At 37.0% G+C, this 23257-nt stretch overlaps 2 protein-coding genes across 2 annotated transcripts; both read left to right on the top strand.

Moving 5' to 3' along the window:
* The first annotated feature begins 14072 nt into the window (after nucleotides 1–14072).
* On the top strand, nucleotides 14073–16176 carry LOC121406581 (tripartite motif-containing protein 72-like). Its single transcript, XM_041597592.1, has one exon. The coding sequence runs from the start codon at nucleotides 14186–14188 to the stop codon at nucleotides 15923–15925; it is 1740 nt and encodes a 579-aa protein (XP_041453526.1). The 5' UTR covers nucleotides 14073–14185; the 3' UTR covers nucleotides 15926–16176.
* A 3004-nt stretch (nucleotides 16177–19180) lies between these two features.
* On the top strand, nucleotides 19181–22840 carry LOC121406580 (tripartite motif-containing protein 5-like). Its single transcript, XM_041597591.1, has 2 exons — nucleotides 19181–19352; nucleotides 20024–22840. The coding sequence occupies exon 2, from the start codon at nucleotides 20032–20034 to the stop codon at nucleotides 21772–21774; it is 1743 nt and encodes a 580-aa protein (XP_041453525.1). The 5' UTR covers nucleotides 19181–19352; nucleotides 20024–20031; the 3' UTR covers nucleotides 21775–22840.
* Nucleotides 22841–23257: the final 417 nt, after the last annotated feature.

The raw sequence follows: 23257 nt of genomic DNA, 5'->3' as shown, positions 1-23257 counted from the left end.
ATAACTTAGAAATTATATCAAGCTAGTTCATGAAATTTAGACATAAGATTAATAAAGTTTAACTAAATATCCTTCCAGAGTTTCAGGTCACCTGACCAAAGTTAAAGGTCATTTAGGGTCGATGAAGTTAGACCTTGTTGGGGAGTCAATTTCGAAATCTTAAACAAAGGTTAAGTTTTTGAAATGTCATCATAACTTTGAATGTTTATTGATCTTATTTATGCAACTGGGACATAAAAATAATCAAGTATCATTGAACATCCTGTGCTATTTTCAGGTCACATGTCTAAGGTCAAAGGTTATTAAGGTCAATGAACTATGGCCATGTTGGAGGTAATTTTTAAAATTGTGTCATAACTTTCAGAGTTTATGGATATAGTTTATGAATTGTGGAACAGGGGTAATCAAGTATCACTGACAAGTCTTAGGACACATGATCAACGTGAAATATCATTTAGGGTCAATGAACGTAGTATTGTATCATTATATGAATGGTGTCTTTTGGGAATAATTATCCTATAGTAGTTTTTAAAGTCAGCACTTCTGCTTTATTGAATCGCATAGTGCAGGTGAGACTGCCAGAGGCGCTCCACTTGTCTGGATAAATCAAAGGAAACGGAACAGGCTTTTAGATTACCTCAACCAAATTTATGAACAACTCTAAGGTAAGAATCAATCAAATGAATGGAGAGTAAGATAAATTAAGTCTTCGGGTGTGGAAAATATCTACCTTCATCCATATGCGACTCAAACCTATTATATAGTTCTTTCTCCAAATTTTGGGAATGAAAACGAACAGAAAACTAAGAACTTTCTTGTAATTTCCTGTCATGAGCAATTACAGATAGATGTTCAACAAAGTCATACTAAACTTATGTACATAGTGTGTTTCTTGAAAATTAATAGAAGAAGAGTAGAGAGGAACACTTAATAATGTTTCTGAATTATGTTGAACCATCGTAATTTAAGTTAGAAATCATGTTCCAAATGTTCATCATTTATCGTAATTTGCATTTCCCAAATGCAATAAAATATAAGGACCAAGAAATAGGACAATCATTATTTCATTATCTTTCCGATACGTCCTCCAGATAATTTCCTTTGACGTATTGTTGAAGGATTAACAGTCTTGATTATACCTTTTGTATTATCATTGATTATAACCTGACATTTGGAAAATGGTTCCACACGTCCAAGTGACGATAGTTTATTAGCATGCGTCAGCAAATATCATTTTCCAAGTAATTTAATATTTTTCTATGGCTTCACTTAAAGTATAGCTTGCTCTTGGTGTTTTGCTTTTGTTGTTCTTTGTGTTTGTTTGGGACTATCTCTTGCAATGTGCAATGGAAAATTTGTAGTTTAGAACATTAATAGACTCGAGAACAATAGTCTTTATTATAGGTCTTATATGCTTTACAGATTCAACAAACAACGTTTCTTGCAAAATAGATGTGTCAGAAAACTTCATAAACATGTTAAGAAAGATGCAGGTGAATAGGAAAGTCTATGCTCTGTGTGCCGTCTCTGCCTTCTTTATATCTTACTGTTTATAAACAAATTGTAATCATAGGCCTATTGTCTTATCATTTGATACGTTTTTAAAACAAATAAAACTATTTTATATGAAATTGGGTTACATCCCATACTAATTTACTGTTTTCTGATTGTACCCCGATTTTCAGTCATTTTGTGCGTTGAGATATTTTGCAATTTTTCTTTTTTTAAAAATACTTCCTTATATTTATTGTAGGATTTTTATCTATATCTTTTTAACCCGTATACATTTGTGATCGATTTTCAAGGATCCATTTGAAACCACTGAGTATATAAATGGAAAAATGTATCAATGTAAAGAAATGATGAATATAAAGCTCATTGAATAAATAAAATAAGCGACAAAGAACGTGTACATGATTTTGATGGAAAGTCATCGGAATAACAGTAATTCATCTTTTTCCAAGATAAGATCCTACTCACCTATGTATTGCAACTAACCCCTTCACTGTACAGATTTTATATTAATATTTCATATAGATCTGAGGTCTAAAGGTATGTTCAACAATTACCTAGCATGGGATGTCAGCTGAAATAGATACTTTGAATGATATAAAAGTTGCTCGGGAGCTGATAGTTTTTGATGGTTAACGGGATCCTGGATATCAGCCCCTTCGCAACCTCCACCATTGACGCAAATGTGTTGTCATGGCGACATAACCAGGTACCCCGGTCCTCTTTGAAACGTCGCAAGTATTACATGTAACATGGGGGTCTAATGAGAAACTAAAAGAGAGTGAGGGAGGGAGAGAGGGGTAAAGAGCGGGGATGTAGGGAGGTAGATGCACTGTGGGGGTAATATGTCAGATAAGAGTCAGAGAGATGGAATAAGCATGTTAAAGGAGAGAGAGGAATTAGTCCGAGTGAGGAAGTGTACATACATGCTCGAGTGATTAACTAAAATACACGCACAACGCTCCCAGGCCCCACAGACCAAAAGCTAGCTTCAACCGAGGAGCTTCTCTTTGCTTTAGCTACATCTATTCGTTCAGAATGTCGAAAGTTGCATTTCATCCGAGGAGATTTGGTTTGGAACACCATTTTGATTGTGTCGTCTTGGCATGAATTGGAAGATATCTATTCAAGCATTGGGATATTAGATAGAGTGAGGCGAAATCAGAAGATGATGTTAATATCCAAGGATACCATTGATTCAGTTCTTTGCTTATGACGACTCCGTAAATTCCAAGAGTATCGTGCAGCACTAGGGGTGTTTCCATTCCTTTTCCGGCATCTAACAGCCACTTGAAGACAATGGAAATATTTCTGGATCTAACCAAAGGAATATATTTCAAACACCAACCCTATAAAGCAGGTTTACGGTGACTATAACGAGCAATATAAATGGTTTTTCCTCTTATTCTCATTTGTTATTGTTTGATAATCATTTTTTAATCAATATTTCACTCCGGAGAGTGATTTGGGGGACATTTACAGCCTCTATTGGGATGGATGGAGCTACGCAAGACTGATTTCTTATTGTATTTTGTGATACTCTTGTATTGACCAATGAACACATTTGCACTAAAGACAGAATTTAGCATCAACAGTATCAAATGGAAGAGGCTCAAAATTAATTCGATTTACATAAAAAAATACTCATATAAGTAGGTATAAATGTGTTTTGAATCTGGATAAATGTAAGATGTGTTGATAAGTCACAAAAATAAATCGCTTATGTTTAACCAATTGATAGAGCTATAGCTGCTTTTGTACGGGTGCAACCATTTTCATTTGCCGTTTATTTTAAGGAAATGAAATTCATTTAAGTTTGGAAGGCGTATATCGTGCTGATTGTTAAAATAAAGGGCCAAAAAGTTGAATCACCCAGATAAATGAATTTTTCATAACTATGAACGGAGTTTTATTAACAAATCAGAAACTTAGAAACTAATATTTTTATACATGTACGCCCAAAGTTTATAGATATATATACATGTACTTTGATACGTAAATGCTTTGCAATATACCCAACAACCATAATATCAATAGTTTCCAATATCAACCGTTTCGAACCACGAGTTTCAACAGTTTCGATTTTTTTTCTACTTGAATGGGATATTCAACATCGCCAACGTCCCTTTGACACTATAAAAAACAGGGAAGAAAATTGGCGCTTGGTGAAAAAAAGAAAGGAAGTGAACTAGCAATCTGATGCAAGGCATGGTCTTGATTCCAGCTCTCATCTGCGCATTTTCGAATCTACGAATATCATGCGAACTTTGCTTGGTGTTTGTAAGTGTAGTCTACACATCCAGGGTAGGTGAGTATGTGGAAATGGCGAAAAGAGGTTCCACCGTTCCACATATTTTGTCAAGCAAACTTATTTATTTTTGATTCATTAGCTGGCAAAGATATATATTTTTTTATTCATTTCATAATTTTGTTGAAAAGATATTCACTTCAAAATAATTCCCAAGCAACGCCCTTCCAGCTTCGATGAAAAATCTTTCACAGTAAAAACATAAAAGTTTTTTTCAAGAAATATACTTGGAAGGTTAGTAGGTGTGTGGGGATCAGTATAGCTACGGTGCATGTTGTGGTAATGGTGATGGACTAGTAGTGAAGGTGTGTGTGCGCGTGTGTCTGTGCGGGTGTGTGTGGGTTGCGTGCTTGAAGGCGTTTCTGCTGTGCCATGCTCTAGACTATGTAATGTACGTTGTGTGTGTGATGATACGTATTTCTCGATCAATTCTCTTTATATTCTGTGTGATAATTCCAAATGATTAATATGTTTTGAAATCCTGATGATAAATATTTAACAAATTCATATGGGACATGTTTATTTGTATTATACTTTACATTGCCGGGCTTTGTTGTCGTTGATAACTTACGAGACATACTGTCAACTGATCGAAACTATATTGCTCGAGTGATAAGTGAAATATGTGTATTTCGGGTTCTTTATCATTACATGATTATTCATGTAGCATAGTTTTATTTTAAATTCAAATTAGAAATAAGAAACACTCATTTTCAGCACCTCATATCTCGTACGGAATACGTTACATAAATATCTGTATAGCCTTGATCACAACCCATCTTGCGTGTTTTTAGTCCGTGTGTATTTTCTTCTTTTTTTTGGGGGGGGGGTGGGGCTCGGCCGCCATATTTTTCAGAAAAAAAGGGTCAGAAGAGAATGGCGAGAATAGGGAGGGAGCACGTCAACGCACATCACTCCTCCGGTCGTGAGCGGTTGCGTGCATCCTACTCTGTGCATGTGGTAAGAGAGTTAAACGTGATTACAACGCGCTTACAACTTACGATTTCCGTGCGATTGCCATCCTACCGTTCGGAGGTTTTACTTACACGTGCTCCACACGTATGGTGCCCTTGCTCATTCGGAAGTTGTAAGTGCGATAAACTTTGGCAGCAAAGGGCAAGCGATTCACCCGTAATGGGGACGAATCCATAGCCCGCACGAAGACCTTACTCAGCGAACGTTCCTCATGCAGTAAAAGTGCTTTGCTTTGTCTTTGTGCTCCCAAATCCGTGAAGAGATGGTACCCACAACGTACGATTCCAAAATTTGCCCATGTTTTCTATCGTGTTCAATTATCTTTTTCTTCACATCCCCATATTTTTTTTCTTATTAAGTTTTTATTGTTCCATGGAAATTGAAGGATTAGCTGCTTAAATCACATTTAATGTCAATCCTTTAATAAGGTTTACTTCAAATGAAAATAAAAATATGATTTGAAATAAGTATAGTAAAATAGACAATTTCATCAAAATGTAATTGAAAAATAAATAGTTTGTTTTTATTTCGTGGTGTAAAAAAGCAGGCACATCTAAGGTATCATGAATGTACAATTAGCGAGCAGTTATCATCTCCCCGCTTTTCTTTTTTATATGAAATTAACACTGCTCTTAATTTATGCTTCAAGAAAGTAAAGATTGTATGATATGACCTTCCGCTTTAAAATGTGTGATATCGTCCCTGCTGTAAGTCAATAGATACGATGGATATATATTTTTATACCCTTTTCACATTTGCAAAAAAGAAATGAATTAATGAAAATGTGGTGTAAGAAAAGAAAACGAGAGGAGTACTGATATGCTAAAACCCATGTCCATAATGACATTAATAGAACTGTTTCAACAGTAACAATTTGCATTTCGATAATTTCGTTATTTTTCACGCGCATTTGCTGATTTTTTTTTATTTATTAATTTTCTTACATGTTTTGCTTGTTTAAGTTTACCCTTTTAATTATAGTGCGAGAGTGAAGTGTCATAATATCGGCTTGGGGTGTACACTGCAAAAACTCCGGTGTTGATTTAACACCATCCCGGAATCTATATCTGTCCACACCAGAGAAGTGTTAAACAACACCAGTTTGGTTTTGGGCTAACACCAATTAGTATTAAAACAGCATCGGTTTGATTCCAAACTGGTACTTCGCTGGCGTGGACAGATATAGATTCCGAGCTGGTGTTAAATCAACACTAGAGTTTTTGCAGTGTAGTAGAACAGGCTGCTCGCAGGTTTCTAGTATCAATTTATACTTGACCTTCAAAACCAAGGGTACATGAAATCACCAATATAACTAAATATACAGTGCGTCCCACAAAAAAACGAAACCGAGGTTTATCGATAATTTATCATAACTTAATCACAAATACAGTAGACAAATGACCCCTTTCATTGGAAATTACTCAGATTATTTCTCATGAGTGGGGGAAAAACAATGTGAAGAGGGGATACCAAAGTATCTGGGGTAAAAAAAACACATAAAAAATCAATATCTGCTCTTTAAATTGATACGCCAATTACAATAAATGGTCAAGAACTTAGAAATATCTGGATATTTATAGTAAGGCTTGAATTTCAATAATGTCATAAAATAATGAAGAGGTTTTACAGGCTAGCGTCTTGACTCACTCGTCACTCCGTTTTGTCGACGATCAGCAATGCATTAATTAAGTCTTTTGTTAACCGTGCGATCTAGCTTCTGTGGGAAACCGGTGAAAACCCGTTTATTTAATGAAATTATGGAAACACAAGCATTGTTTAGAGGGAATATAATATATTTTTTTTTTACTTCTAGACCATTTCTGTGATGAAGGTATCAAAGAACAAATATTGAACTTTTTAGGCATGTGATTTCCTTTTTTGAAATTCAGATAACCCCGCCACATGAGTTTTTGGTGTCCTGTCTTCAAATTGTTTTTTCTCACCCATGCGTGAGTAAGGAATAATCCAAGTAACTTCAGATGAAAACGAAGATTTACAGCGGTAGGTCATTTGTCTATTGTATTTGTGATTAAGTTATGATAAATCATCGCTAAATCTCGGTTTCGGTTTTTTTTTTGTGGGACGCACTGTATAAACAGCGAAGCGTATAACTTAAAACAAAAAAACAGGAAGTACAGCCATGAGGGAGTGTTTTATGAAAGGACTTGGACATTTTATCCGACCAAAAGAAAAGTGTTTTAAGCCAATATAAAGATGAAAGGAAAGTTTTCAGATCTGGGGTCTGTTTCAGAAAGAGTTGCGTTTGAACACAAGTCAAAAAATCAATCTCAAGTCCCAAATGCGCGCTGTTGATCGGTTGAAACTCTAGTTGTGCATGATTTTGGGAGTTGCGATTGATTGCATCTCGTTGTGCAACGGGCCCCTGAAAACATATTACACAAGATATATTGATGAACCTCCGATCCCCAGAAGTGTATTGAAACCACGTGATACCGCTCCACCTCTTTAATTGGATGTGAAGTCATACCCCCAAAAAATCATCCACCGTAGGGCAATAACGATGACATTTAGGTTTACCTGATTATTTCTCACCGACCACTCTCAGAAAAATGTAAGGTCGATTAATCTGATCATACCAACTGTTAGTTGAAAGAAAATTGCATGTCAACCGAATGGAGATTTTTTTTCCACCAACCGTTGGTAGGTTCATATATTAACCAACTCGGTAGGTTGGTTAAAATATTCCTGAGTGCATATATCATATCAAAATAAGCCCTGGATAGTTTCAACACGTCCGAGCTTGTAGAGTGACCATGGTAACTGAAATTGTATGATTGACATTTTTGTTTCGAATGAGACTAGTTCGTTCTTGTTTTATATTCAAATATTTTGAATAGGTTGCAGGTATATTTTCGTTGCTATATCAGAAATATCATGATCTGTACATTGGTGTCTTCAAATAGGCTTTTAACACCCTGCTCACCAAATAAAAACTAATTAACAGATGGATAGATATAATGAATTGATCAAAACATCGTCAATGTTACTCTTTTCTAATTCCTTTTTTTTTATTCTGACCATCTCTACTCGTGTGCAGAAACAAAGGATGAGCTAAATTCTTAAAAGGAAACATCTTTGATAAACGGGAAAATTATTATATATTGACATTTTCATTTATTCATATTTCAATCCTGACCCATTTTACCACTTCCTTGTATGTATTTTGAGTAAATTATTCTATCGGAAATCAAAACCGAACTAAGAAATCTATTTATTTTCTTGGTCGATTTGCTGGAATATAAGCAGCACGAGCACGATTATCTGAAAGGTAATACATCGAAAGCCGAATATTATATTCTTAAAGGTTAATGTTATCTGAGTTCTAGATTGTATTCCGAGAATATGAAAATGGTAGAAATTTTGCCTGATTGGCGAAAGAATGAAATCGGGAGGTGCATTTATTGGAAAAGTTAGATGATACTTTGCTTGAAATGTTACCGGAAATTACATTAATAATATGTGAATACCTTTAATGGGGCCTGGTTGTATACTTGGTCAGTCATTTCATATATTTAGTACTGTTATTAATTTCTTATTACAATTCAATCGAATTCACTTTAAATAATACACGATGTACTGTAACTTTTATACCCTGATTTATCTCGCTCTGAAGTATATTTATATGTATTGATTAATAATTTTAGATATGGCTCGATGGGTTTTGCTCTGAAGCTGGTAGTGGTAATGACGACAAAGCTGATGATGACAGTGTGATGGTGGTCGTGATGATGATGATGTTAATGATGATGGTAATGGTGATGACGATTATGGTGGTGGTGGTGATGACGATAGAACAAGAGAGCATTGAGCAAAATTGATAAATAAAATCAACCTTAGAGGGCACTCTTTCAGTCAAAAACGTCTAAAACAATCTTGGTCACTGCGAACAGTTTGAATCCGTCATATCGTGAAAACCGACTCCAGACCAATCAAAGCTGTCACGTTATTTTGAGTAACTTATACCATCGGTCGGTTTGGAGTCGCTTTCTTGGTGTGACTGTTGGATATTATTAGGCCCAATCTTCGATATGAATCACGTGATCCAGCTCACGAGATCTAGGCCCTTGCGTGTCTATAAGTTTGGTCGTCTGTAAACTTTTAAAAAGAAGCAACCATATTATTTTAGACGAACACTACCATGATTTTCTCCTTCTGTATATTTCGGATTATGATTCTAATGGTGCCTTGTAAAAATACAACAGGATGGTGCAACTTATCTCGTAAAGAAAATACATTAAATGATAGCATTGTCATCCATTCTGGTTTATTGGTAGTAATACTTTTATCTTAAATGCCTGGTTGAAATCTATACCCATTATGACATTTGTACCAGATAAACAAGTATTTCCTCTTGTTTCTAAAATAACGACGCACGCAAACATGTTTTATACCATATGTTACAGAATAATATCAAAAGACAATAGTAAAGGTTGAATGGTAAATTGATCGCATAAAGGTAGCTTTGCTGGAATTGCCTAAATCATGAAAATAGAAACTGAAAGTAGAGTTGATTTAAGTCGGAGAATGAGAGTGGTCAATGAGGATGGCGTTACATTATTCACTCCCCTCGTTTCCATCCCATCTCTCTCTCTGTATGTCTGTCTGTCTCTCTTTCTCTCATCACCCACCTCCACACTTATAACCATACATAAACAAACAAGAGTAAATGGGGGGAGGGGTTCCGTGGAAACCAAATGAAATTGTACAATTTTAATTACCCACATGTTGTACATTTTAAATTCCCAGGGCTTTTTCAAAGTGTAAAATTTCTTTTGATTTGCCATATTGCTGACTGGAATCGTTTTCTTTATTCTAAACGATTTCCCCTTCATTTAACAATTTTTATTTGTTTTTTTTTCACCCCTATTTTATTTTCAGATTTTGATTTTCGCCTGCGGTAAATAAGGAAAACGAATGTGCCACTCTCATACAGCTTTAAAACAAACAAACACATACACCTCCGTATGAGAAGTTATCGGTCTCGAAAAAGCCCTCAGACATTTCTGGGAATGGGTAGTAGAATACAGAGCAAAGAGAGAGCATGTGAAAAAGAGAAAACAAAACACGACATGAAGGATGCCCAGCAAAATAACATCATGGGTATATTCTACCTGAGAGGGCGCTTGTCACAATGTCCTAATTTGTAACCTCAATTTAAACGAGTGAGGTATCACATCTCTGATCTAAATGAAACTAAAACTAGTTAGTGAGTATAGAGTATAGTAGACTGAATGCAAATTTCCTTAGCGGAAATCTTTGATTCGAGAATGCTGCGAGTCTATTATATTAAGCTCAATGATCTTTACAAAATCTTCTTGTCATGTTGATATTCAGTAGTTATTATAATGACCTGTTGCAACTATGGGACTTGAGATTGGGCTGTGACTGATAACTGTTTTTTTTTACACCATCCCTTCAAAGGGGATATTTTGTTTTAATTTTTATTCATAGTTCACTAGGCCAGATTCGCATATTGGTGATATAAATATATATATGTATAAAAATGGCGTAAGGTACCTACCAATTTCTAATGAGTGTCTACAGCATATCGAAGACAAAAAGAGTAAATTGCACTCTAAAAAAAGGTTTACCAAATATTCTGTAAAATGGGAATATGCATGTTGGTTGGGTAAAAAGATTTTACACAATGTTGCGTTGAAATAGCCCAATTTGGGGTAAAAAAAATACCCAGCAAACATGCATGCTCCCTTTCTACCCAATAATTTTACTTAGTGTTTTTAGAGCGTAGGTATACTGTGAGCTGTTCAAAACAGCCAGTCAATATTGAACTTGCAATTGACATTCCTTTCAGTTCTTCTGTTCGATATCATTGTACATGTATTGTCCTCGATATGTTAATTATTAAAGAAGGGAATTCCTAGAATACCTGCGATCAGAAAGTACATAATTATTTAGGCTGGAGATGTTTATGGGTGTGTGTCAGGGGGCATAAGGGTGCGTTGGGAGGGTGTGTGGGTGTATGTGCGTCTGAGGGAGGGTGTGATCATGAGTTTATACTCAAATTTAACTCCCCTCTTTTCATGGGAGAGAGTGTAAAGCTCCATTCAAAGTGGTTAATCAAAGATTATTAGGGCTAGTCATAGTTTACTGTCCGGGCTTGAAAGAAAAGTGTTCGAAATGACCACTATCTTAGATTTTTTTCCTTCTATATAACACGTCCAAATTGAACAATTATCATCATTAATTGACCATGATGATCATAAATGTGCCTGTCGATCTACCGGAGACCTTCATGAAGTTAACATTCGTAAGAAGTATGAATTGTATGTATTTGAGTTTTGTCAGACGTGTATCAATCAGATACGATTATTTACGTCTGGGACCGACCTTTAACGTAACCATCCGAAAGACGTGACCAGGGCTCGAACCACGAACCTCTGCATCAATTTGTAACTTCCCCACAGCTTGGATTACAGGCGCACGCCACAACGCCCAGTTAATGTTGAGTGTTAATGATGAGGTCAAGTAGCATGTTAAATTTTACACAATTGATTTGAATGGTTTTTTTGTCTAGAAAAATACATTTCTGTACTTCTGAAATGATAAAAAAAGACAATTAAACCATATTGATTAGACCTAATACTTTGAATCAGGATGGGACGAAAAACACATTGTTTCTTCATTATATCGAGGCATGCCCGCATTTACCAAAGTCAATGTGATTCTGTAATACATAGACAAGCCTGCCCTCTTGATATAGTGATACGTTATTATGATAAAGCGAGATAATAATCTTGGTTCTGTAACACAAAACTTAGCAAATAATAAATTGTCCGTTTGATTTTCACGATTGATTGCACGTTGTAGACTATGCAATCAATCGTTAAAAAATGATCTACCATCATTGAATACCACCCCCTCTTCATTCCATCTCCTGACGGACCAAGCGCGCATATGGGTCAAAGTACCGTGTGTTCTTGTATGGCAAATGGATACACAGCCTGAGCATGATTACCTTTTTGAACCAGACTCGAGAGTCCTTTAAAAATTTGTGGAAAATATCAGATTATATAGACGTTAACGTTGCCACGTTGATTATAATGGTTAAAAAAGACGATGACCTAAATGAAAATAATACATTAACGACAAGAGCTTAAACAAACCAACGAACCAAAATAGAAGCTGGCCGCAAGAAATACAAAAAGAAGACATCACGATAAATAATATGAACTTCAATATAAACTTTTAAATCTTACTTTGATATTAACTTCTGCAACTTTGATCTCTTATTCTCCTCCTCCTTTTTCTTTTCTTCGCCTTTTAGGTTTCCTTCTCTCCATTTTTCGATCTTTCCCCTTTTGTTCTTAGTTTTCTTCCCCTCTCTTATTTTACAATTCTCCACCTTTCTTTCTCTGTCAATATTTACCCTTTTTTATAGATAGGTATGTGAGGACAGTCTGCGTTAGCGGAGGAGGGATGAATTGACGGTGCCAACGCCCTTTCGAAATAACCGGGGGAGAGGGGGGAGGTCCTGTTGCAAGTCCTTGTTTTTTTATTAATATGCTGAACCGATTATTTCTATGAAAGTATCAAATAATAACAACAAATATATCAGAAGAAAAAAAAAAGGCAAGCTTGCATTTGATTTTAGATCCCCCAAAACAACCTTACACAAGTACACAAAGAAACATCTGGTACAGCAGGAGACAATTCAGGACAGCCTTTTAAGAACATTTTGTCTTGAAATGGTGTGGTGACCAACCTCACCCCCCCCCGCTCCGCGAACGCAGACTGTCTTTACAAGCTATCCTGTCTTTTCAAGAAATTATGATTGTATTTTTAAATGAATTACGCAATTTCAACTTAAAAAAATTTGTGTTAATAATTAGAATAATACTGACATCCGTACATATCCCACTTCCATTGACGAGTGCCCATAGGCTTCCGAAAACCACCCTAAACAAGTATTTTCCATGTTCTGAAAATGCATCCCTTAACGAGTACTGGCGTATGAAACCATACCTTTAACAATTATTAGAAACAAAAGCGAAAAATATATACCCTTTTTTCATTATTTCAGTGTTTTTGACAACCTTATTACGTTACGTACGTAACGTGCCCTATCTTGAAAAAAAATATCTTTTTTTACGTGTTTTTGTGGTCACGCATGGTATCCACTCATCAATGGAAGTGCCCCCTCCGGATAATATAAATGTCAACTTAAGCAATTGTGATTGATAAACAAAATTGACTTGCTATATTGCAGTAATTGGTAAAGATGGTTTAAGTTCATTCAGAGCTTCCCAAACACTAATGTAATGAAACATCCCCTTGGTCAAGGTTAGGGGCTTGTACAATCTTGGCGAAGATTTTAAGTGATGCACTGGGAATTTAACCACTGAGCTCGCCGTTCTCTATCATATCATATACAGGAGAAGAGATTATATACCAGCGGAGTCTATTAATTCATACTATGTATACGCTCCTCATCCTATGAAAATGTGCTGAAACAATCCAAGTCAGGAAGGAAATGAAAACAGTGTAGGTCATGAGTCACTGTCACATTCATCATCCACTTCGACGTGTGAACACCAAAACATCAAATAAACGAAACAACAAAAAGAAAGAAAAAAAAACATTGCGCAATCATGCTGGCTTCTGTCTTCCGTATTGAGCAATACTAGCACACTTATTCGTGTGTCATGAGTGAACAGTTATAGATTCCCGATTGTTGGAAATCACATTTTTGCATTTTTAACTCGGTTTTCCTCCCATTTAACAAAAGAAGTCTTCGAGGTAAGCTATACCAGATTGGGTGACTGTCTTGAACAGATATGCGTATTTTCTTCATTTAGTAGGTATTGCAGATTATTTTGCATTTTTTTCTATCACACATGCTATCAATATGCTTTAGTATCTTCCTGCATGTTTCAACGCACTGAAACTCTTGTGCATTACGTTGGTGACATGGGTAAAGCTACCGATTTACTAAACCAATGCCCTCTCAGATGGTCATCAGTAGCGCATGCGTGTTTCCGGTTTTACGGATTTTTAGGGGGTCATTTGGGAATAATCTGAAGGAATCATTGAAAATACTTGGTGTTTTGTGTTCTAGGGCAGTGGATATTGAACCAAAAATATTCAGGGGACCAGATATGGGGTATTGGGAAAATAATGAAAAGTTGCAATGGAGCAACACATTCAGCCTCCTTTTTTTTTTTTTTTTTTTACAAAAGTCCAATGTTGTGAAAGATTTTGACATAATATTCAGAAAATGAAATCATATTTAACCCTTCTTTCTTTTTCTCTTTATATTCTACAAGTTGTTTTAGTTACTGTTTCGTCGCTGTACGTTTTTGTCTAGCTTTTATTTCAAAATCGTTTTAAATCTCTCTCCCAGGGTACAAGATGGCTTCACTAAGAGAATCTATTGGTAGGAACCTAGAGTGTCCAGTCTGCCTCGGCTTTCTGAAGGATCACCGAATTCTGTCATGCTCCCATACCTTCTGCAGGGGCTGTCTAGAGTTTCTACTCAACTCTCAACAGGATAAACAAAACATCTCCTGTCCAGTATGCCGAGAAACCACACCAATTCCAGATAGTGACGTTGGTGGATTACCGATGAGCAAAGCATTCCAGTCTATGGTAGCGGAAGTAACAGCTGAGAACGATAAAGAAATTAATGTCAATGATTTACAACGAGCTGACGTTACATTGAAGAGACCCTGTACGTGCGATGAACATTTGGATGGTGATGAGGAATGTTTCTGCGCCAACTGCGGGAAGTACATATGCTACAAGTGTGGCATTGGTGAGCATGTGCAGGAGGGACACACGGTCATGGAAGCTGAACGCCATAAAGATACCGTGAAAAGCAATGTTGGTGAACTGTTGGCGAAAGCAGCGACAATGAAATGTGATATCGAAAAATACATTGCCTGCATAGCTGAACAACGGGAAACATGTGAGAAGGTAGAGAAGGAACTCCATGACGATATCAACCAAGCTTTTGAGAAATCTGTTGCAGAGCTGATGGAGCGTAAGGAGCTCCTTAAGAGCAAAGTTGAGAATGAACTGAAGGAGATAAAAACGTCATTACTAGAAATGGAAAAGATCACTAATCAGCAAGTGACAGATATCAACAAGGTTAGTGAGCTAGTAAGAGGGGGTTTAAAAGGTTTCCTGCAGAAAGCCTCTCTTCTGAAAGCACACGAAACCTTTTGTGAAGAGCTGGAAAAACTTTTGAAGGAATCGGAACCTGATCAGGAAGGGCTAAGAAGATTTACTCACCAAAGTGAACGCATTCGCTTTGAAAGCGACAACCGAGCAGCCAGAAATCTCTTGGGATGCGTTCGCCGAGGAAAACAATGGAGATTGGTGGCAGACAAGCAACTACCAACAGCTAATAGCATGGAAAGTTTGGCAGTATCTCCAAACAACGACATATCTGTTGGCTGCCATTCAGGAGGAATAGTCACATATTCTGCTAATGGTACATTACAAGGTAGAGTTCTGTTGAATGTTTTAGTTCGGGGCTTACAATATAGGCCAGATGGCTGCTATATTGTACGGAAAGGTGCATTAAACATGATCACTCTCTATACCCGAAAATGTAAGAAACTTGCCCTGTCATTTGACACACTGGATAGTGTGAAGGGTGGCATGGGTGGCTTAGCACGGGATCGAGATGGTCACATTTTCATCAGTTATAGGAAACTAAAAGAGATACATATGTATAATGCAGAAGGTGGAGTACCAGTCCGAAAGATAAAGTGTGAGGGATACGAACCTCAGCAGATCTTCTCACTATCGACAAGCAACAAGATCTTGGTAAGAGACTTAAATGCAATAAGGGTGGTCGACAGCATATCAGGTACCATCCTGCATAGCGTCACCAGAGAAGAACTGTCTGGATTCCCATGTTTGTGCACTGATGACACTGTTCTCATTGCATGGGTTAACAACAAGGAAGGTGTAGCAAACATCTCTCTATACACAAGTGAGCTCAAAATGATGAAAACCATCATCAGTGACTTTCACTTTCAAATCCCGGAAAGAAAGTGGTACTTTCTCCAAACATTCAAGAGTGGGGAAATAGCTTTCTGTACACCAGACAGACTCTACATCTTCCGGGAGTCACTTGAGTGATACACATGTAATTAGTCATAATTTCTGTAGCTAAATCGTCGATACACACGAGAATAATACGTATCTATGAACTAATAACAAGCTGTAGTATGTATATGGACACAGAATGAATCTCTTTCAATTAGTCTCCGGGAGATCAAGTTACCGGTCAGCCCTTGTGTGCATTTCAGACACACACGACAAAGATTACATCTTACTGGATTCTTTGAATGATAGTATACAATTAATGCACATTTATGAGTGTGTTATGACGATGCAGCACACTCGAGGGTATTTACAATTATGCGAAAGCAAGAGGCGCTTGCGCCGAGTGCTTTTGCATAATATTGTGAATGCCCGAGAGTTGCTCGCATCGTCACTAACATCACGAATCTTAAAATGTGCATTAATTGTTTTATAAAACGGGTCGGCAAAAAGAATTTTTCATGGAAATTTTCTTCAAATCCCTCCAACTTGTGTACGATCGCACAGACGAAGAGATCACAAGACTATCAATTATGACATCACATGCGTATCTACTATCAAAATCGTTGCCAGCCTCTTTACTGAACGCGTATCAGTTTTTACGTGCTATTGGAACTAATGCTGCGCAAAAATTGCATAGTGCTGCACAATAATTGCACAGTGCTGCACGAAAAATGCACGACTGGAAGGTTGCGCATAATTAAAGCATGAACACGTGACTTGAATACGCACTCACCATTGGCTACATTCTTGAACCCGTTTTATAATATATATTAATTCATGATATCTACTAAAGAATACTTTATTCATCGCCATCCAAGAATACGATATTTGCATATTTATAAAAGCAAGTAACTGCGTATGGGGATATTTTTTTATTCCTATTTTTTCTTATTCTTAGAATAAATGAGTTTGGAAGATACACGACAAAAATGAATTACGAACTCGGTGACAGGCTCGGTGAAAATTTTACGTACTCAATTTTGTTTCAAAATGTCTAAACTATCATATTCGATAAACAAGTTATCACGGAAAATCACCACCTTGCCGATCATCGGTAGAGATGTTAATGAATATTCATGATATCTGTAATGATCATAGTGCTGAAGTGCAATAAACAAAAAGTTCGAAGGAAAAATAATTTCTCAGCCGGCGTTGGTGGGTGCGGGGGGTAGGGGTACATGAGACAGCACAGCCTTTGAGAACCATCTCTGATTGTCTCGAAATAGTACGGTAACCCTCCCCCCCGCTCCGCGAACGCAAACTGTCTTCACATGCAAATCCATGCTGACAAGAAATTATGATGTATTTTCAAGCAAGTTACACATGAAGTGGCTACCCTGGGTAAATATACCTAGATTATTAGTATTATACACAATTTCAACTAAAAAACATCTGTGTTAATAATACAAATAATCTGAACATCTGTACATAACTTATACACAATCGGCTTGCCAGTGGCGTAAATACGGGGGCATGGGGGCACGTGTCCCCCCCCCCATCAGCTGCCCCCCCCCCCAAAAAAAAAAAAAAAAAAAAAAAAAAAAACGGGGAAAAGGAGAAAAGGAGGGAGAAAAGAAGAGAAACGTAGTGGAAAAGAAGAAACTATTGTCCATTATGATGTTATATTTTATTATAATTATGTTACATAAACATTTTTTCATAACTTTGTGAAACGTAATTTGCTCAGGGCCTATGACTTTATTGTTCCTGGTGCTCGCATTGTCTGTTTATCGAGATATATAATCCTGTTGTAATAAAACCTGCCGTTTTCAAGTCAATATATATACACCAAGTATATTTCCTCGCACTTCGAGTTATTATTGTTTTATGTAGTGATATACGCTTCTTTTTTCATGACGACAAAAATTGCCCCCATTTTAAGGTCTTGATATAACAATTTCCTGTCCGTGATTACGTTCGCATTAGTGGATTGGTGAGATATGTCTGCTTTTCATTAATTCCTAAAATCAGTCCATAAAATGTCCCTTTTTCTGATCTGAATATACAACATTTTCAGCACGCGCTTTGCCCTCGCATCATTTGGTTAGTGAAATACGTATGGTCTTAGTTCATTCCTACAAACAAGCCTTAGAATGACCTCTTCACGTCTGAATTTCCTAAATTTTTAGCTCGCGCTTCGCGTTTGCAATATTTGATTAGTGAGATGCGTATGATAATCAAGATTACAAAAACTGCTTTATGTGTTTAGATGTAATTCTAACAAAATCAACAAGCGCTTGGCACTCGCATTATAATGACTATGGTGAGATGTGTATACTCTTAATGGATTTCTTTAAAAAATAGTCCTTGAAATATCCCTGTTTGGGGTCAATATATACACAAATTTTAGCTTGCACTTAGCGCTCGCCTCATTTGATTAGTGAAATACGTATGGTCTTCGTGAATTCCTACAAACAAGCCTTAAAATGCCCCTCTTCGGGTCTGAATTTCCTAAATTTTCAGCTCGCAATATTTGATTAGTGAGATGCGTATGTTAATCATGATTACAATTGCTTCATGTGTTTAGATGAAATTCTAACAAAATCAGCAAGCACTTGGCACTCTCATTAGATGACTATGGTGATATATGTATATTCTTAATGGATTCTATATAGTCCTTAAAATGCCCGTTTGTAGTCAATAAATACAAAAATTTCACCTCGCGCTTTGCGCTCGCATTGTTTGCTTAGCGAGACAGGTATATATCATGATTACAAAAATTTGCTTAAAATGTCCCCTTTTTAGGTCTGAATATAAAAAAATAGCTCGCGCTCGCATTATTTGATCAGTGAGATACATGTTTGTTTAATGGCACTGTCCTTAAAATGTTTCTATTGGGTCATTAATCCTGGCAACAGCGCGCTTCGCGCGCTCACAAAGTGACTCAATTTTTATGTTGGTGACCCACGGAACGCCACTTTGGCTTACTATATTGTATTCATTCGTAAAGTTGGTTAAAGTTCATTCAGAGCTTCCCAAACAATGTAATGAAACATCCCCTTGGTCCAGGTGCGGGGTAATACAATCTTGGCGATGATTCTAAGTGCTACAATGGGATTCTAAGCTCGCCTTTTTTTTATAATCGTATCATAGGTGTAGAGGTTTTCTACCAATAGGTTATATTGATCCATACGGTATCTACTGTCTTCGTCCCAGGAAAATGTGCTGAAATGATCCAAGTCAGGAAGGAAATGGAAACAGTGTAGGTCATGAGTCACTGTCACATTCATCATCCACATCCGCCATGGGAAAACCAAAAACATCAAATTAACAAAAAAACAAAACAACCCAAAAAACATTGCGCAATCACGTTGGCTTCTATTATCCGTATTCACCAATGTTAGCATACTTATTTGTGTGTCATGACTGAGCAGTTATAGATTCCCAAATGTTGAAAAGCAGATTGTTGGATCTTTAACTCGTTTTTTTTTCTCCCATTTGACTAAAAGAAGTCTTCGAGGTAAGCTACACAAGATTAAGAGTTTTGAACAGAAATGCGTGTTTTGTTTATATAGTTTTATATATATGTATATATATATAGAGAGAGAGAGGCAGATTTTGTTGTTGTTGTAGTTTTTCTATCATGCATTCTATCAATATGCTTTAGTATCTTCATCTATGTGTCAACGCACTGGAACTCTTGTGCATCACGTTGGTACTATGAGTAGAGCTACCGACTTACTAAACAAATGGTAGAAATGAGATTTAGGTCAACCCCCTCCCCCACTCAGATGGTCATTTGTACCGCATGCGTGTTTCCGATTTTACGGATTTTTAGGGAGTCAGTTTTGGGAATAATTCGAAGGAATCATTGAAAATTCTGGATTTTTTTAGCACAGTGGCGTAATGAACCAAACGTTTTGAGGGGCCAGATTTTGCGTATTGCGAAAAATGTAATCAAAACTTGCGAACGAGTGACGCAAACGAGCAAAAATATCGACATTTTTATTACAAAATCAAATGTTGTGATAGATTTTGACATAATATTCAGAAAATAATATCATGTTTTACCCTTCTCTCTTTCTTTTTTCTCTTTGCATTCTACAAGTCTTGTTAGTTACTTTTTCGTCTCTGAACGTTTTTGTCTTTTCTATTTTTTTATTTCAAAGTCGTTTGAAATCTCTGTTCCAGGGTCCAAGATGGCTTCGTCCCTCAGACAGTCTATTGGTATGAACCTAGAGTGTCCAGTCTGCCTGGGCTTTCTGAAGGATCACCGAATTCTGCCGTGCTCCCATACCTTCTGCAGGGGTTGTCTAGTTTTTCTACTCAACTCTCAACAGGATAAACAAAACATCTCCTGTCCAGTATGCCGAGAAACCACACCCATTCCAGATGGTGACGTTGGTGGATTGCCGATGAGCAAAGCAATCCAGTCTATGGTAGCGGTAGTAACGGCTGAGAGTGAAAAAGAAATTAATTTCAATGAATCACAACGAGCTGATGTTACATTGAAGAGACCCTGTACGTGCGATGAACATATGGATGGTGACGAGGAATGTTTCTGCGCCAACTGCGGGAAGTACATATGCTACAAGTGTGGCATTGGTGAGCATGTGCAGGAGGGACACACGGTCATGGAAGCTGAACGCCATAAAGATACCGTGAAAAGCAATGTTGATGAACTGTTAGCAAAAGCAGCGACAAAGATATGTGACATCGAAAAATACATTGCCTGTATAGCTGAACAATGGGAAACATGTGAGAAGGTAGAGAAGGAACTCCATGACGACATCAACCAAGCTTTTGAGAAATCTGTTGCAGAGCTGATGGAGCGTAAGGAGCTCCTTAAGAGCAAAGTTGAGAATGAACTGAAGAAGATGAAAACGTCATTACTAGAAATGGAAAAGATCACTAATAAGCAAGTGACAGATATCAACAAGGCTAGTGAGCTAGTAAGAGGGGGTTTAAAAGGTTTCCTGCAGAAAGCCTCTCCTCTGAATGCACACGAAACCCTTTGTGAAGAGCTGGAAAAGCTTTTGAAGGAATCAGAACCTGATCAGGAAGGGCTAAGAAGACTGACTCACCAAAGTGAAAGCATTCGCTTTGAAAGCGACAACCGAACAGCCAGAAATCTCTTGGGCTGCGTTCGCCGAGGAAAACAAATATGGAGATTGGTGGCAGAAAAGCAGCTACCATTAGCCAATAGTATGAATACTCTGGCTGTATCTCCAAACAACACCATCTCTGTTGGTTGCCATATGGGAGGAATAGTCACATATTCTGCTGATGGTATAATTCAAGGCATAGTTCTAAAAAATGTTATAGTTCGTTGTTTACAATATAGGTCAGATTGCTGCTATATCGTGCGTAATATAAAGAACAAAATCTCTCTATATACACCAAAATGTAAGAAGCTGGTCCTGTCATTCTTTTCTTTGGATGATGAGGAGGGTGGTTCTGGTGGCCTATCCCAGGATCGAGATGGTCACATTTTCATTGGTTATAGGAAACTAAAAGAGATACACATGTATAATGCAGAAGGTGGAATACCAGTCCGAAAGATAAAGTGTGATGGATACGAACCTCGGCAGATCTTCTCATTGTTGACAAGCAACAGGATCTTGGTGAAGGATTCGAATACCATAAAGGTGATCAACAGTATATCAGGAACCATCCTGCATAGTGTCACCAAAGAAGACCTCTCTGGATTTCCATGTTTGTGCACTGATGACACGGTTCTCATTGCATGGGTTAACCATGAGGAAGGTGTTGCAAAAATCTACCTATACACAAGTGAGCTCAAAACGATGAAAACCATCATCAGCGACTTCCACTTTCAAATCCCGGAAAGAAACTGGTACTTTCTCCAAACATTCAAGAGTGGGGAGATAGCTTTCTGTACACCAGACAGACTCTACATCTTCCGGGAGTCACAAGAGTGATACACATCTAATAAGTCATCATCCATGCATGTACAGCGCCGATACACATGAAAATAATTGATAAATCACCATAAATCAGTTACCAATCCTTTGTAAACACCTCGTATATACACTAAAATGAATCCCTTCCAATTAGTATCCGGGAGAACATGTCACTAATCAGCCCTCCTGTATATTGCAGGCACATCTTAGTGGATCACTATATATTTCAAGGGATAGTATACTTAATTCACAATAACTAGGTCGTACACTCTGAATGAAAAATATTGGGCAAAAATGTTCCATGAAGATAATTATGTGTCCAACCAACATTGGGCATTTCTTTTATGGCATTTTTATTCATCCAGTGTGATGAAAATTTTCCCCATTCTATAGTAATTGCAGCTTATTTTTTTTCAACCTTCCTGGACAGTACACTTCCCGCATTGGGTAAAAACATTGCCCCAAATTGGTTGGACACATAATTACCCTCGGGCTGGTTAAAATTTTACCCAATATTTTTACAGTATGACTAAAGAATCCTGACACTATAAGATCGAAAGCTTAGGCCCCTTTTGACTCTCTAATTTACTCCATGGGCTCTTTTTTAGATAAGCAGTTTTCAGCAGCTTCTTTTTGCCTTTGAACTATAATTTTATATTTATGAATGCAAGTAACCTCGTTTGAGAATATATCTTGATCGATGAATTGAACTTTGGAAGAAAGCTGTATTCCCAGAGAAACCATGAAACATACATGACATATCTGATGGCACTGCAAAAGTGTCGCCTAAGACTTCTGCTTGTGAAAGACATTGATACTTTCATGTAGATCAAAATGGAAGTATGACATTACGCCATTCGGAGTCAGCGAGAATCAAGGAGATGTTGCCGGAATGAAATAAAATAAAATCCGCCGATATTCGGGAGGGATTTTCAAATTAGAAAAATTACCTTAAATTTGACACCCGCAAGTCCTAGATACTGACTAACCTTCCACCAATACAGTGGCGTATCTCAGAAATCATTGCCCATACCATGCCTATTGTTACAAAAATTATTTGGATTGAAAAGATATACACCTACTAATTGTACACACTCATTAAAAATGAGTCTGCGTCTTAATGACTCACTTTAAATGAGTCAGGTGACTCATTTGAAGTGAGTCTTTAGATTATATGAGTCACCATGACTCATTACAAATGAGTCTGCAAGGCAAAGATGAGTCACTATGATGCATTAAAAATGAGTCTTCTTATGATCAGACTCATCTTTAATGAGTCATGATGACTCACATATTCGTAAAAGTGTTTCGCTATACGGACAAACTGGTGACTCGCCAAAGTGAGTCAAGGTGACTCACTTTTTTTGTGGGTGTAGGATGGGGGGTCGGGTGTCCGGACACTTTATATTTTTGAAGCCTTCTTTTTTGTCTTTGGATTACACAAAAAATATAAATTCAATAGTTTTAATCATCTTCTGTTTTGTTCTTTATAATATTTCCT

This window comes from Lytechinus variegatus, chromosome 1 (genome assembly GCF_018143015.1).
Source record: "Lytechinus variegatus isolate NC3 chromosome 1, Lvar_3.0, whole genome shotgun sequence".
Taxonomy (NCBI): domain Eukaryota; kingdom Metazoa; phylum Echinodermata; class Echinoidea; order Temnopleuroida; family Toxopneustidae; genus Lytechinus; species Lytechinus variegatus.
This window is presented reverse-complemented; position numbering and strand designations above follow the sequence as displayed.

Coding starts and splice junctions, on each gene's coding strand:
- LOC121406581 (XM_041597592.1), top strand. CDS start 14,186: ATGGCTTCACTAAGAGAATCTATTGGTAGGAACCTAGAGTGTCCAGTC.
- LOC121406580 (XM_041597591.1), top strand. CDS start 20,032: ATGGCTTCGTCCCTCAGACAGTCTATTGGTATGAACCTAGAGTGTCCA.